Source organism: Urocitellus parryii, chromosome 6 (genome assembly GCF_045843805.1).
Source record: "Urocitellus parryii isolate mUroPar1 chromosome 6, mUroPar1.hap1, whole genome shotgun sequence".
In the NCBI taxonomy this organism is placed as follows: Eukaryota; Metazoa; Chordata; class Mammalia; order Rodentia; family Sciuridae; genus Urocitellus; species Urocitellus parryii.
Window position 1 is genome coordinate 16,605,981 of NC_135536.1, and position 14,610 is coordinate 16,620,590.

The 14,610-nt window shown below is 41.9% G+C and overlaps 1 protein-coding gene across 1 annotated transcript in view; it reads left to right on the plus strand.

Annotated features, from left to right (window-relative positions):
• Kcnk10 (potassium two pore domain channel subfamily K member 10) overlaps window positions 1-14,610 on the plus strand; it is a 78,968-nt gene that overhangs the window by 18,039 nt on the left and 46,319 nt on the right. Inside the window, exon 4 of the mRNA XM_077800109.1 lies at window positions 8,449-8,566. Within this exon, the coding sequence (XP_077656235.1) occupies window positions 8,449-8,566 (118 nt within the window). The remainder of the gene's footprint in view (window positions 1-8,448; window positions 8,567-14,610) is intronic.

The following is a 14,610-nucleotide window of genomic DNA, read 5'->3' on the forward strand; positions in this document are numbered from 1 at the left end:
AGGTGTGGAGGCTGAGTCAATATATTCTATTTAAAACCAAAGTACATGAGTTATCTTTCAGTCTGCAATTAAGGGTAGCTTATCAGTCTGTATGGAGAACATTTATTTTCTCTTCCTTCTTGATGGAAATGGGGACAGATGAAAAGCTTGTTTGTGCAGGTTAACTGATTAATAAGTGATGATTTTACTTTTTGTTTTTAAATGGGAACAAAATTCTGATTTTTCTCTATTGTCCTAGAAGGTGACATAATCGATGTACTTTAGTAAAAGGCGAAAGATTTATACGATCTGAAGAGAAACCAGAGTATGATGTACTTTAGAAAAATGTTTAAGAGCTGGTCAGAGGGCTGTTTGTGAGAGACAGGAGAAGACTAGGGTTAAAACAGAGGACACTAACCACTATACTACTATACCCATGGATAAATTTCTTCTGTTTTCTGTTGTCTCATTTATAAAATAAAATTGTAATGAGATGTATTATTCCAGCCTTTTTTAAAAATTTATTTTTAGTTGTAGTTGGACACAATACTATTATTTTGTTTATTTTTATGTGGTACTAGGATTGAAGCCAGGGTCTTGCACATGCTGGCGAGCACTCTATCATTGAGCCACAACCCCAGCCCCTATTCCAGCCTTTTTTATGAGGAATGAGTAAAATAAGAAGATTCTATCACATTGTAGGTGCTGGCTGCTATGATTATTATTATGGGTATTTTATAACATTTTTTTTTCAAAGTTTCTGGAATTGTCTCTACTTCCTTGTTCGTCCCCTTATCAAACTGTGCTTTCAGAGATAGGCTAGTAGTGGGTGCTGACTCATTCTCTAAGGTGGCGGGGGGGGGGGAGACACAGGACATTATTAATAATATTAATAATAATATTATTATTATTTTTGTGGGGCTGGGGATTGAACCCAGGGCCTTGTGCATGTGTTGCAAGCACTTTACAACTGAGCTATAGCCCCAGCTCTGAAATATTAACCTGAGATTAATATTGAGCACTTGAGAGTTACAAGGAGTCCTAAGTAAACAGCTACAAGAAAACCAAGATAGAAGGAGCATCTCTTTTTTATGACATTACTAGTGATCTGAAAACTTTCAGGCCCTCTCCAAAGCAGCGACAGTAGAAGGAATAATAATCTTTCATTTAGTTCACATTGCAATGAATCAACATTCCTATACCTGCTTTTGGAGTCTATTAAATTATTTTATTATTATTATTATTAACAGAAATTGGATAGATTTCATGTGCAATAGGAATAATTTCAAATGCAGAGTTAGCGGCACAGAGACATCAAACATTCTTTTCAGGACCAGGGTGATTTTTCAACATCACTTGGGAAATTTGTTATTCAGTCTGTAGAGCTTGAGTCCAAACTGAGATGAAAGGGCGGTGGTTAGTTAGCCTGATCGTTATTGATCGTATCAGAGCAGATGCATACACTCTTGCTCTCTTAGTGGACTTGATGCTTTCCTTGTTGTTTAAAATTCCTCTTATTTTATCCTTCCATATGGTTAAAGAGAAATAATTAATTTTTACATGATAAGGCACAGTTTGGAAGCTCCCCTAAATGTGGCTTGATCCCCATGACAGGGTTTAGATAGATTAGGCATTAATATACATTCAAGGTAGAACACCCCCTACCCAAAGGATGAACTTGGGGTCTCAAGGAAAGCCAGCCAGCCTAAGACCATGTGCTTCAGATGTGCAGGCTAGCTCCTCTTGGGTTCCGTTTATTCTCCAGATTGTCTGCTCATCTGTCCCTTCTGCAGGTGGCCTTCACTTTAGCTTTATAACTAGATTGGAAAGTTCTGATGAAAGCCTCCTACCTGGCTCCCTTGGGGGACCCGAGGAAAGGCTAATATTTGCATATAACTGAATACTCGGGGCAGCAGGGAAATAAACACCATTCTAATATTCATCCTGGCATTAATGCTTCCTCTCTCCTTGCCTTTATGTGAGCATCTCTTTGCTGAAGACTCTGAGGTGGGGTTAGGATGGTGACTTGACGATGGCAGGTCCACTTAGGTCAGCACGGACCTGTCTGCCCTATTATTCGTTTTACTTTGGTGGAGGGTCAGGAAGTGTGGCCTCCCCTTGTCCTCTCATACACCATTGAGTATACACAGGAGTGGAGAGCCGGGTCAAGAGTGTCTGAAATGGGGAAAAAGAAGAACTCAGGGGTAAGAGGAGCTGCCTTTCCAGAGTTTAGCGTGGTGATCTTCCAGCTGACCGTTCTAATAGCACTGCTTGCTAGCTCTGCCAGGACCAGGTATGTGCTGTGGACCAGGTACTATTCTAAGCCCCACGTGTCCCATGAGGACAGTAACAATACCCATCAACAGGTTCACCATGAGGTATGAGTTCACCTGTGCACTAGTAGGTGCCCTCAAAAGATTCCTATCATCATTATTACCATATAAGAATGGCAAGTCACCATGCCCAAGGTCTCACTTGAAATTTAAAAATATCCTGACGACAGCCTCGTGAGGAAGGTTTTAGTTCCTCATTTTATAGATGAGGAAACTGAGGCTCAGAGAAGCTGTGTAACTTGCCCAGGCTGAACATTTGTCACTTTATCCAAGAACTTTCTCTGTGGCAAGAGTAATACCTGAGGCATGACGCTCTCTGTCCCTCTGTACTGGAGCCAAGACGTCTTTGTACAGCACACAGAAGTGCTGACTGGGGTGGTTCCCGACTTCCTCTCTCTCCCACTGATGTTGGAGATATTCCCATGCAGCTCCTCACTAGGATGCAAGGCTCCCCCTCCCCCAGCTCCCGCAGAGTCACTTCTGTGTCAGTGAAATCTTTTTATGTGAAGTATTTGGGAAGCAGCAGAAGGAAAAAGCAGTCATGGCAAACAGATTAATATTGTGCTTCCACTTTCTCCTGAGGCTTTTCTGCCACAGATGAAAGAGGAATGGAGAGAGGTTGCCACCTGTTGTTGGGGTTCTGAATCATTAAGGGTACTGTTGAGTTATAGTGTATGCGGTCCACCATGCCTTTATCAAAGAATCAGTGGCTTTCTTTCTGTGCCTTAAGAGCTGAAGACGTGCTTCTTTAAATACACTTATAGAGCCACTTTCCACACTCACACCCTTGCCCCGCCTCAGTCCTGACTCAATCTGTCATTCATAAATCCCTTTGCTGGGCAGGGCTGGGGATGTGGCTCAAGCGGTAGCGCGCTCGCCTGGCATGCGTGCGGCCCGGGTTCGATCCTCAGCACCACATACCAACAAAGATGTTGTGTCCGCCAAGAACTAGAAAATAAATATTAAAAATTCTCTCTCTCTCTCTCCTCTCTCTTTAAAAAAAAAAAAATCCCTTTGCTGACCAGGCCCTGCAGGGGTGAAGAATGCTGGGACCTGTGTGTCAGACGAGGTCCTTTCTTTTTGTGCTGGTGGTGTAAGTTATTAGCAAAATGCATCCTGGGTTACACTTGAGATGTGATAGTGACCTACCTTTCAGTTTGCAAGTGACCTGGTTTGGACAGCAAATCCAGCGGTTCCCCTGGCCCTGGATGCCCATGCATGTGGCACGGGTCCCTTGTATTCCTCAGCTAATCTGAGAAAAACTGAGTGATTGTCGCTTCACTTTTGTTTGTCTTTCTTTCTGGTGCCCCATAAGGACACCGAGAAATGGATGATCTCACTGAGTACACAGATCATAGGAGAAAAGCCCCAGACAGTTAGTGGTCCCATGTGGGCCATCGTTTATCCCAGGGCAGTGTGAACACTCATGACGGTGTCTTGTGCTGTCTAGAGCAGTGATTTATGCAGCCAGCATTGCCTTGTCGGAGGAACCTGGGAGGGGTCCCTCGAGGAGGAGAGTCACTTCCCCCTCCTCTCTCGCTTCCCATCAGCCTCAGACCCGGCTGACTCTGGGAGAGGTTGCACTATCTCCTTTATACTTTCAAGGTGGTCTTAATGCAGGGTATTGGGGAGGAGGGAGGAAGCAGAGAGGAGAGAGATACAGATTCTTTTCGATCTTGCTCTTCTCCAAGTCAGTTCTCCACTTGTTAAAAAAAAAAAGTCACACACACACACACACACACACACACACATTTGGGGGGTTACTTTTGCATTTGTCTGATATTTACTGAAAGGTACAAAGTTTACTTCTCACACCCCTGGGAAGATATTTACTTATATTTATTACTTTAATTTGTTCATTTATTTGTTATTACCTTAAACATTCTATTCACTCCTCAATGCTAGGCCACTGGGTGGTGCTGAAAATTTCAAATAGAAAAGAAATTCAAGAAGGAATAGCATTAAAATGTAAAGTAATGCTTTCTTCCCTATAGCCAGCTATCTACCCAGCCATCCATCCATTCATCTATCTATCTTGGTGCTCATGAGACCTCTCTGAACTTGACAGTGGTTGAACTTGTTGGTGAACAGCTGATGCTCATTGGACCTGAGATCGTGACCTGAATTGATGTTGATGTTGGTTGAAATTCTACCCTATAACCTCCCTTGAGCTCACCATACACAACTCGGTTGAGTCATTTCATTATACGGATGCTCAGATGTTCCTAATGAGCTGGCTTATTTTCACTTTACAGCCCAAACAGAGAGATTAAAACAAAATGCATTTAGTTTTAAAATGTTTTAGTTGAGCTCAAATATTCAGATCATTGGAAAATACTTTATAAAATTCATAGAAGTTAGAACTTTGAACTCTTTTAGAATTATACTTATGAAGTTAGAAATGATTCTCCTACTATACAGGCATATATATTTAAATGCTAGAATTTTTAATGTTTTTATTATAAAGAAATGATCATTGTTTGAGGAGATAGTGTTTACCCTAATTTGAACATTGCACAATTTATTACATCTATCAAAATCTCACATAGTACCTCACATAAATATGCATAACTTTTATATATTTGTTAAAATTTTAAAAAACAGTGCTCCTAATTCAAATGTTATCCAGTTATACCAATTCATTTTAATCTTAGATAGAACTAGACTTCTGGAGTTGGGGTTTATCCAAAGCCTTATTACAAGTTTGGGGAGTTTTAGGAGAGCTTATTTTTGTCTTCCTTGCTTCTAGTTATATATTTTTCTCCCAGTGAATTACTTCAGATCTTCAGTGATTCCCCCGTGCCCATAGCAACCCTTATATATACTTCCAAAAAGCTGCTTCCTCTAGACATTTGGGTGTGTTGTCCACTTTACTGAAGATTTGGGCGGGGAGAGAGGAATTTATATCGCAGATATGAAGCAAGTTCGAATTGGTTACTAGACACAGCTGTTCTTCCCAATTTTCCAAATTGCTGCTCCTGAACTTGAACCTCCCTCTTGTCAATTGATACCCATTTCTTCCTCCTTTTTCAGGCTTTTCTTTCTATTTTCTTTGCCCCCTCTCTTTCAGAGTATGAAATCAGCCTTTCCCTATTTTACTGTATATATTTTTTTTTTTAAAAAAAATCTTGTTTTTAATGCAGAGCATTAAAGTTCTAACACCCAGTTCCAACAGCCCAGTGAAGCCTGGGATCTCCACTTGCAGCTTCAAGAGGGTAGTCTAATCAGAAATGATGCTTTGAAAATCCTTTTGACCTAAACTCTCAGACAATGGCCACCTTCCTCCGTCTTCTCCAGTTGGAGGTGAGGATGGAAGTGGGAGAAGCAGAGTGTGTTCTGGGTACCATATGTAGAAGAAAGGGCAAAACTCTCTGCTTTGAGCTAATGGGATTTGAATCATGGCTGCTTTACTTCCTGGCTGTGTGACCTAGGACAAATTAGTTAACTTTTCTGTGCCTGTTTCTTCTTTCTAAAGTGAGAATTATACTACTGTCTTGCAAGTTTTGGAAAAGAATGAGATGGAACAATGTCTCTAACGTACCTGGCTAAATGCAGGCACTTAAAAATGTTAGTTTCCTTTTCCTTTTAAGGGAGAAACACTTTCCTTAAGGGTTACCTATGCGAACATTAAATATTTATAAATTGCATAATTCAAGAAAAACAAAACTCGAAAAGACATCTTTAGATTTTTGATGAAAAATAATCATCTCATTTGCCTTTTGTGCAAGTCTGTATTTTTAATGTGCTGGACTGGGTCTGCTTATGGTGTTGATGTGTGATTCTCAGCACTGTGACACTTGCAGCCTTCTGGGTGATGGAAATATTGGGTTTCGATGTGTGATTTGAGACAACCGGAGTGACTGATGAGGCCTGTAACTGTCCCTGAGGTATTGTTTTGAAGTGGGCCCATTGGGAGCTGTATGGATAATGAGGAGATAAACACCAGGCTGAGGCTTTGTGGCTTGGTCTGATGGCCCTCACACAGCACAGTGAAGAATGGATATCTTACCAGTGGAAAGGACTCACCGTATGCTTCTCCTCAAAAGTTGAGTAGAATATAGGTCTGAATGAGTAAGTGGTCCTGATTGACATTCTTGTCAATTAGGCTGATTTAAACTCTCGGCAGTTTGTATACTTCTTTTGGATTTTAAATTCTGGGGTGCCAGGGCTTGTGTTAGAAACAGTGGTGGCTACATTATTCATAATATTTCATGTTCTTAGGGGCAAGAAAGAATAGTCCAAAGGCTTACACAAGAGATTCCCCCCCCCACCTGTCATCCAGTTGATTGACTGCCAAATCTAGCCTGTCACTTGTTTTTTGCACCTGTAGCTTGCTTTGCTAAAGAATGATTTTTGAATATTTAAAGGGTGATGAAAAAAGAAAAATACATGACAGAGATTATATATAGCTTTCCAAAGCTAAAATATCTGCCCTCTGGCCCTTTATAGAAAAGGTTGCTTTTCCCTGGTCTGGAGAGTGTGAAATGGTTCATGCAATATCATTATTGAAGGCGAAATGTAATGGTATGGATTTTTCAGTTGTAATCTGGTTTGTGACAGCCACCGTGTGTGTGCCTGTTTAAACAAAGCTTAGTGGTTATTGCTGATAACCACATTTCAATATTTGTATCTTGCCCTCTCTGCCTAGGGTTATCCCAGCTTTGCCCTGGGCTCTGAGTCTCTATTGTTGTTCTAGAAAGTAGCTTAAATGTCTGCCACCTCCTCTCTACCTGCCCCTCTCACCCAGCTAACCCATGCAGACAGCGTGGACTTGAACTAGGAATGACAGCACTTCCTTCCTCCCTGCTGGCCTGAAGGGGCGTGGCAGGGCCAGCTCCAGAAGGGCTGGAGAGGAGTTTTTCATCTTATACTGCTCCTGCTGGATCTGGGGGAGGGCTTTTAGGTGTATATGTCATTGGTGTAGAAACGTTAGCCCCGGGAAGGGGGAAGGGGGCAGTTGTGAGCCTGTAATCTTTCTCAGCAGTGGGACCTGCATTAGACCCTGAAAAAATGGGCAGAGTTTGCATAAGTGAAGGAACAGAGGAACAAGGGAACATGTCATGAGGTGTCCTGACTGGGGTGGAGACTTAATATGGTGAGAGATGAGAATGGGCCATCATTAGGACCAATTTAGTGACATTTTAAAGATATGGAATTCCAAATCCAGTAGCTAACATTGGAATTTATTTTAGAAAAGAACAAAGTGTGTGTGTGTGTGTGTGTGTGTGTGTGTGTGTGTGAGAGAGAGAGAGAGAGAGAGAGAGAGAGAGAGAGAGGAAATGTACATACTATAGCCATGCTCCGCATGTTTCAGTCAACCATGGGCCACATAGATGATGGTGGTCCCATTGGCTTACAAAACCCAGTGACACTGTAACAATTTCAGCTTATGTAAGTACACTCTATGATGTTCATGCAATGACAAAATCACCTAACAATGTATTTCTCAGAACTGTCCCTGTCATTAAACAGCGCAACTGTCTTTGTTAAACCTTAACAAACAGACATTGGGCTAAGGATATTGATTACATGGGCCATCTATCTCACTTAATCCTCTCAACAATTTTTGGAGGAAGATCTCCTCCCTGGTTTAACAGACTTAGAGTGATTGAATTCACTTGCTCAAGGTTGCAAAGTTAATATGACCTGACCTGAGAGCCTAAGTACTTAACTCCTGTGCTATTGAAACTAATTCAGTATGAAAAATTCTAACAAGACAGGAAAAGGGGACAGAGGGAAGGGAGAGAGAGAGAGAGAGAGAGAGAGAGAGAGAGAGAGAGAGAGGCGATTGAAATCCTGCCTTTCAGAAATGACCAGAGTGAACATTCTAGAGCATTCTATGTGTATGCACGACAATATGTAGATGTTTTGCATAACTCAGCCCGTTGTGTGTCTGAACATTTAATATAAATGGCACCATGCTCTATATCCTAGTTTCCCCCTCCATTTAAAACTCATTTTCTAATTTTCACAAACGGATGCATGATATTTTGCTTTATGACGCGGTACCCTCATTCACTTAACCAGTATCGCTACATCACTGCGGATTCTTAAGCAGGGGAGCAATTTATTGGAAGATTGAAAACAAAACAAAACATTTTCAACTGAGTCTCATGCTTTTCCCCTTCCTTTGCAGCACGCCCTTGATGCTGACAATGCGGGAGTCAGTCCCATAGGAAACTCCTCCAACAGCAACAGTCACTGGGACCTGGGAAGTGCCTTTTTCTTTGCTGGAACCGTCATCACCACCATAGGTATCCGTTCATTTGCTACTGTCCTTCTCTCTGTGGGCTGTCCCTAGTGATGGCTGGTCAGCATTCTGTCCTGAGTACAGGTACAGGGTACAAGTAGTTCCAGGCTGAAAAGAGGCTCATGACACACTACCAAATGAAGAGTCACTGTGGTGGCTTTCAATAAAAAGCAAAGTGGAATAAGAATCTCCTTTCAGAATGAAAGGCTAGGGAGTTTCAGTTTGAAAGCACCCCAGGAAAAGGCTAGTGTGGAACATATGAGTTAGTTGAACTCAGTCTGCTCTGATGAGCTCAAATTTCTTTTTAATGATCATACTTCTTACTAAAGTTCTATATGGTAGAACCAAAATGCTCTACAGAGTTTGTTTTGAAAAACAACACTCCCAGTTCCTGTCCCATTTTTCTTTTCACCTTCCAAGAGACAACTACTTTCGTGTCTTTTTGATGATGTCAGCGTTCATCTCCTTGAATTTAAATACTGCATTTGTATTGAGACCTCTGGAATTTGGGGCTTAGCAGTTATTTCTGGACTTCCCGTCGTGGAAGAGGAGGAGAAGGAGTTAGTTCACTTTCTTCCTTTCCGCGTGGCTGCAGAAGGGCTTTCTTCCTGTCTTCCTGATACAGTTTGATTAGAGTTGAACCTTTGCCTTGGGTTGACTAGGTAAATGCTTTTTGCAACTAGTCCCGTGGTGAACTATGATCCCTCCTCCTCCTCTTCCTCGTCCTTCTTTTTATTTTCAGTTCTGGGAATTGAAATCAGGGATACACTACTGCTGAGCTGTATCCCCCACCTTTTTCTTTTTTAAATTTGAGTTGCCAAGACTGGCCTTGAACTTGTGATCCTCTTTTGTCTCAGTCTCTGGAGTTGCTTGGATTACAGGTGTGCACCACCACACCTGGCTATGATGACTTCTTTCCTGCACCAATTTTTGTCTTATTTTATTTGTGTGTGTGAGTGGGTGTATGTGTTTTGACACTTGAGGAGTTTTGTTCTTTGGTCTTAGGAGCTAGCTTTATAACGGTATACAGTAATCACAGTGTTCCATTCATGAGCTAGGATAGGTCAGATCCCTGTTATAGGAGATGGCACCTTTTCCTCCACCCCTTTCCCACGACATGATGTTAATCAACACCACCTATTAAATGTTTGCTATCCAATGATTAGATATGCTTATGCTTCCATTATGTGATTTGCCTCTTTAAGGGATAACTCTCGGCTCTCTGCTCTTCCATATTATGCAGTTAAGGGAACTTACTCAGCATCTCAAGTCCCTTTTCCACCTGAACCAACTGCCACGTCACTCAACATACAACAGTTTACACTCTGTTTTGTTACCCTGATGCTCCCATTAGCTTTAGATGAAGTTTTATATTTTCACTACTACCCTTTCTGTTCCTGTGTGTGTGTGTGTGTGTGTGTGTGTGTGTGTGTGTTTATAATGCCTACTCTGTCACGTGCACCTACTAAATTTATTTTTCTTTCTGGGAGCATCAGGGGTTATATTTCCCTTCCTAATTTGTTCCTGAGTTTCTTAGGTCACATTCAATCTTCTCTTATCATCTCCCACTCCTTCCCTGATTTCTTGTTTAACAAGGTCAGTGTTCCTCTCTAGCCCAGCGGCCCTCGCTCTGTGCAGCATCACTTGCTTGGCTGGCAGTCATTCTAAGTAGCTGCCTCATGAATGGCTCAGGGTGCAGTATTCCCTGGGATCTTGCAGTGCTTAGGGTGGCAGGCTTACCCTTCACAGACAGCTGGGGGAGATGACTGGCTGACTCACCTTTTCATTTACACTGGTCTTGTGGGTGTCCCTGTGCTGTCTTTTGATGTTAGTGTTGCCGTGGAATAACCCGAGGTTGGCCTGCCCTATTTTTCTCCTTTCATCTTCTTATTTTTCTTTTGAATTTTGAGATGGGTTCTCGCTGAGTCGGCGAGGCTGGCTTTGAGCTTTTGATCCTCCTGCCTCAGCCTCCCGAGTCACTGGGATTACAGGCATGTGCCACCGTGCCCGGCTTGCCCTTTTATTTTGATCTTGATATTTTAAGTTGAGCTTCTTAAAAGATTATTTCCTTATATAACACTACTGGGTTTTGTCCCTTTTATTTCAAGAAAGTCTTCTTGATGGTCACTTTTAAACAATTTCTCTGCTGTGTGCTTTGGTTTTTTATTCTTTAGGGACTCCAACCACACGTCTTTCATGTCTGACTTCTGTGCCTATCATTTTTCTTCTACTTCGTTTGTAATTCTGAAGATGTGGTTTTTTTTTTTTTTTTACTACTACCCTATGTGTGTGTGTGTGTGTGTGTGTGTGTGTGTGTTCATAATGCCTGCTCTGCCATGTGGTCTGGGAGCATCAGGGGTTATATTTCCCTTCTTAAATTGTTCCTGAATTCAATCTTCACTTGTCCTCTCACCCTCCCTCCCTGATTTCTTGCATTCTGCTCCATAGTTTCTCCGTGAAGGCTACCATTTTTTTCTAGTTTGGGCAACATTTTTTCTGGTGTCTTTAATCCACTGGAGAGTTTTGTTACTCTTTTCACATTTTTCCTTATAAATCCTTTATATTTATGCTGGCCCAGCTTCTTCTTAAGATACTTAACTCCCCCAAACTGGTCAATCCTGGACCAGGGATTTGTCCCATGTTTTGGAGGCTGGGTGAGGAGGTCAGGTGAGGCGGGGCCTCCAGATAGCACTTCCCAAGCTTTCTTGGTCTCCACTGCTCATTTCTGAGACAGAGTGCCTCTCACAAGTGTGGCCCCTCCTTGTTTTTCTCTGTAGAGACCCGCTGCTTATGAACCAGGACAGTTTCAGGGTGGTTTCTGCTCTCCCTCTTCACCCTTTATTCTACACGTGGTGCAACCAATGACATCTCTTTTAAAGTTCAGGTTGCGAGCCTCACCTTCGTACGTGGGCATGTGCTGGCGCTCTCTGAGGTTTGCCTGGGACGGGCCCTTTCATGGATCTTTGTGCTTCTACTATTTTTTTTTTTGCCCATTTGGCTTCCGTCCATTCTCAGCTTCTTTGGGTGGTTCTTACACACATTCTGTAATCTCTGGATTCTATTCCTCTTGCAGTTCTGTAGAAAACAAGTTTGAGACGTTTCTGCCCCATACCACGGTGAAGGAGCTCTCATTCAGAAGACAGGGAGAGGCCCAGCTCCCACTGGCCCCTGTCCGTGATGGCCCGCCCTCCAGGAGCCCTCTGTCCTCCAGGTGGGAGGACTCCTTTATTAAAACCTGTGATACTTTCTGGGAGGAACTTCCCATCCTGTTTCTCTCTGGAGCTCAGTTATGCCTTCCAGAAAGTTCTTTCCTTGGATGACAGCTTTGTGTGTCAACTTCTTATTGGTGCATTCACATTTTAGAGGAACAAGTTTTTGGTTTTGTTTTTAAATCTGGCCTTTAGGACCTAGCTGCTTCTCCCTTGGTGAAATGGAGTAAGTTACATGCAATAAGAACGTTCAGGATGAAAGACAACTGTCATTCTCACTTAGAAAGTCTTTGTGTCAGGGTTCTTCAGAGAGTTAGAAGCAATAGGGTGTGTGTGTGTGTGTGTGTGTGTATAATATACATGTATGTATGGATTTATGGATTTTTCTAGGGAAATAGGCTCACATTAATTGAACCAGAGAAACCAGTGGTGTAAGTCTCAGTCCAAGGCTCCAAGGCTGAAGGCCTGAGAAACTAGGGGGCTGTTGGTATAAATCCAGGAATCCAAAAGCTGGAGAACCTATAGTTCTGATGTCCACGGGCAGGAGAGGAAGGGTGTGGTCCAGCTCTGGGAGACAGAGTGGAAATCCTTTTTTTCTCTGTCTTTTCTGTTTTATGCCCCTCCCTACCAGCTGACTGAATATTACCTACCCACTTTGTGGACAGAGCTTCCCACTCAGTCCACCAATGCCAATCTCCTCACAGACACACCTAGAAATTGTGCTTAGTTCAGTCAAGTTGACTATTAAAATTAGCTGTCGCTGGCTTTTGATCTAAATATATGGCATACTAGATTTACATTTGCAAATCTGCAAATACATTAACATCGACAATTACCAGTGTCCTCGGTGTCCTTTACACCCATGGATGTGTGGACTGGTGGGACTTTCTGACGCCCCAGTCCAAGTTAGGTCATGTTAGTACATGACTGTTCAGCACCCAAGAAAGGAATTACATGGCCTGACACCACTCGATGTATGGGCATAAAGTGTGATAGATCCCAGCAATCCCTGAGGACATCTCTGTAGTTGATGGAGAAGACCGATGTCAGGTTGGGTTGTGTTTGACAGTCTGGTTATTAAGATGGGGAAATGTGTCTTGCATTTTGGAAGATTTGTTGTAAAATAATCAATATTGAGAATGTCTGGGCCATTCTTAGAGGTACGTTTTGAAAAATGCTACCCAGTACTCAGATATTGGGTCCATGAGACAATAGTATATATTGAAGAAGACAGAAGAAGAAAACTCTTAATTTTCTTGTTTTATGACATGGCAAAATTAGTGGTCTCTTTGATGCATTGAAAAACATTATAGCTACACTGAAATGACCTTCATTCATGGTATTTATTGGGTCAACTTGTTAGGAACTGGGAACCTGGTTTATCCAATGTGTTCGCTGACTTCCTCTCTTTCTTATTGGAGGTAAATCTGGACAGAAGCCTAGGTAACTGCCATTCATTTTCTTGCCTGGATAGATGGTTCTGCTGGAACTTTCTAATACTAACCAAACACAGTAATAAAAGGGAAGTGATAAATGGGTCCTGCTCACTTCCTTCGAGTTCTGGATGGAGTTGCTCATGAAATATTGATAAATAGATGTTAAATCTCTTACTTCCTAAGGTTAACGTGTTTCCTTTTTTTCTTTTTCCTTTCTTCTTTTTTTCTTATTTATTTATTTTTGCTGAAGACAGTTCTCATTGGATTTCCTACTACCTGTGCTTCCCCCCCCACCTGAAAAATGTCCTAACTAATTCACACTCACGGGTCAGGGCTCATAGAGGCTCAGTCAGTATCTTCTGACCTCATGACAAGTGCCTGATTCTGCTGGCCACTGGAGCTGGCATTCTTCCACCATCTTTGGGTCATATGCTCTTGATTTAAAGTCTTAGGCAAAGCCATCCTAGCTGGTGAGCCTCTAGGTTCTTGTACCCATATCCTGGCTACCTGGGAGGCTGTTCCAACTCTGTGGGAGGAAGGACATTGTGTTACACAAATTATGTGCAGGATGGGAATCTTTTCCAAATAAAGGGGCTCTGTACACAAACAGGAAGCTATTACAAAACAAACATGCTCACAAAAATAAAACCCTACTCAAGTATACTTTAGCATCATGTACGGAGTTAGCACTGGAGATTGAGTCTTTGTCCTATTCCTTAGGAAAAAAAGCCTATTTTTTCCTTACTCTCTCTTTATCTTAAAAAATAAAGTTATTACAAATTGTACGCCACTTAACTGGCTAATTTTACCCCCAGAGTAGAGGGTCTTAAGAAAGTCGTATAGTTAGAGAATTCCAAAGAGAACCTTAGTACAACATGAATAAGAATAATGGGGTACAGAAATAATTGTTTTTCCAATTACTGAGTGGTAAATTCACTCATTGCATGTGATAGTAAGGGTTATAAGAAAACTCAGGGCCCAGTAATTTTTCCAGTTCTTCATAAGGAATTTCCACTACTTAGGAGCTAGGAAAATGGAGCAGCTGGAGTGAAGAGCTGTATTCTCATTAATTGTGAAATACACAAATATCAACCTGCTTGCCTGAGTTCATATAGTTTGTGACATAATAATGTCTGTGTTTCCTCATATTGTTAGTGATGTTGGAACATTAGAGTTCTTTGAAAAGTGTGTCTTTGGTGGTTTCCTTTGGATCCACTATCCACTGTAATGACTTCTTGTAGGAGACCTAAGCTCTTCTACTCTTGAAATACTCTTAACACCACAATGAAAATCTTTGGGCAGGTTTTCATCTCTGGTTGCTTCCTTGGAAAGATTCCCATGGGATTGTCCTGTCAAAGGGCATGGACCATTTAAGGCCTCACCAAATTGCTTTCAAGAAAGAC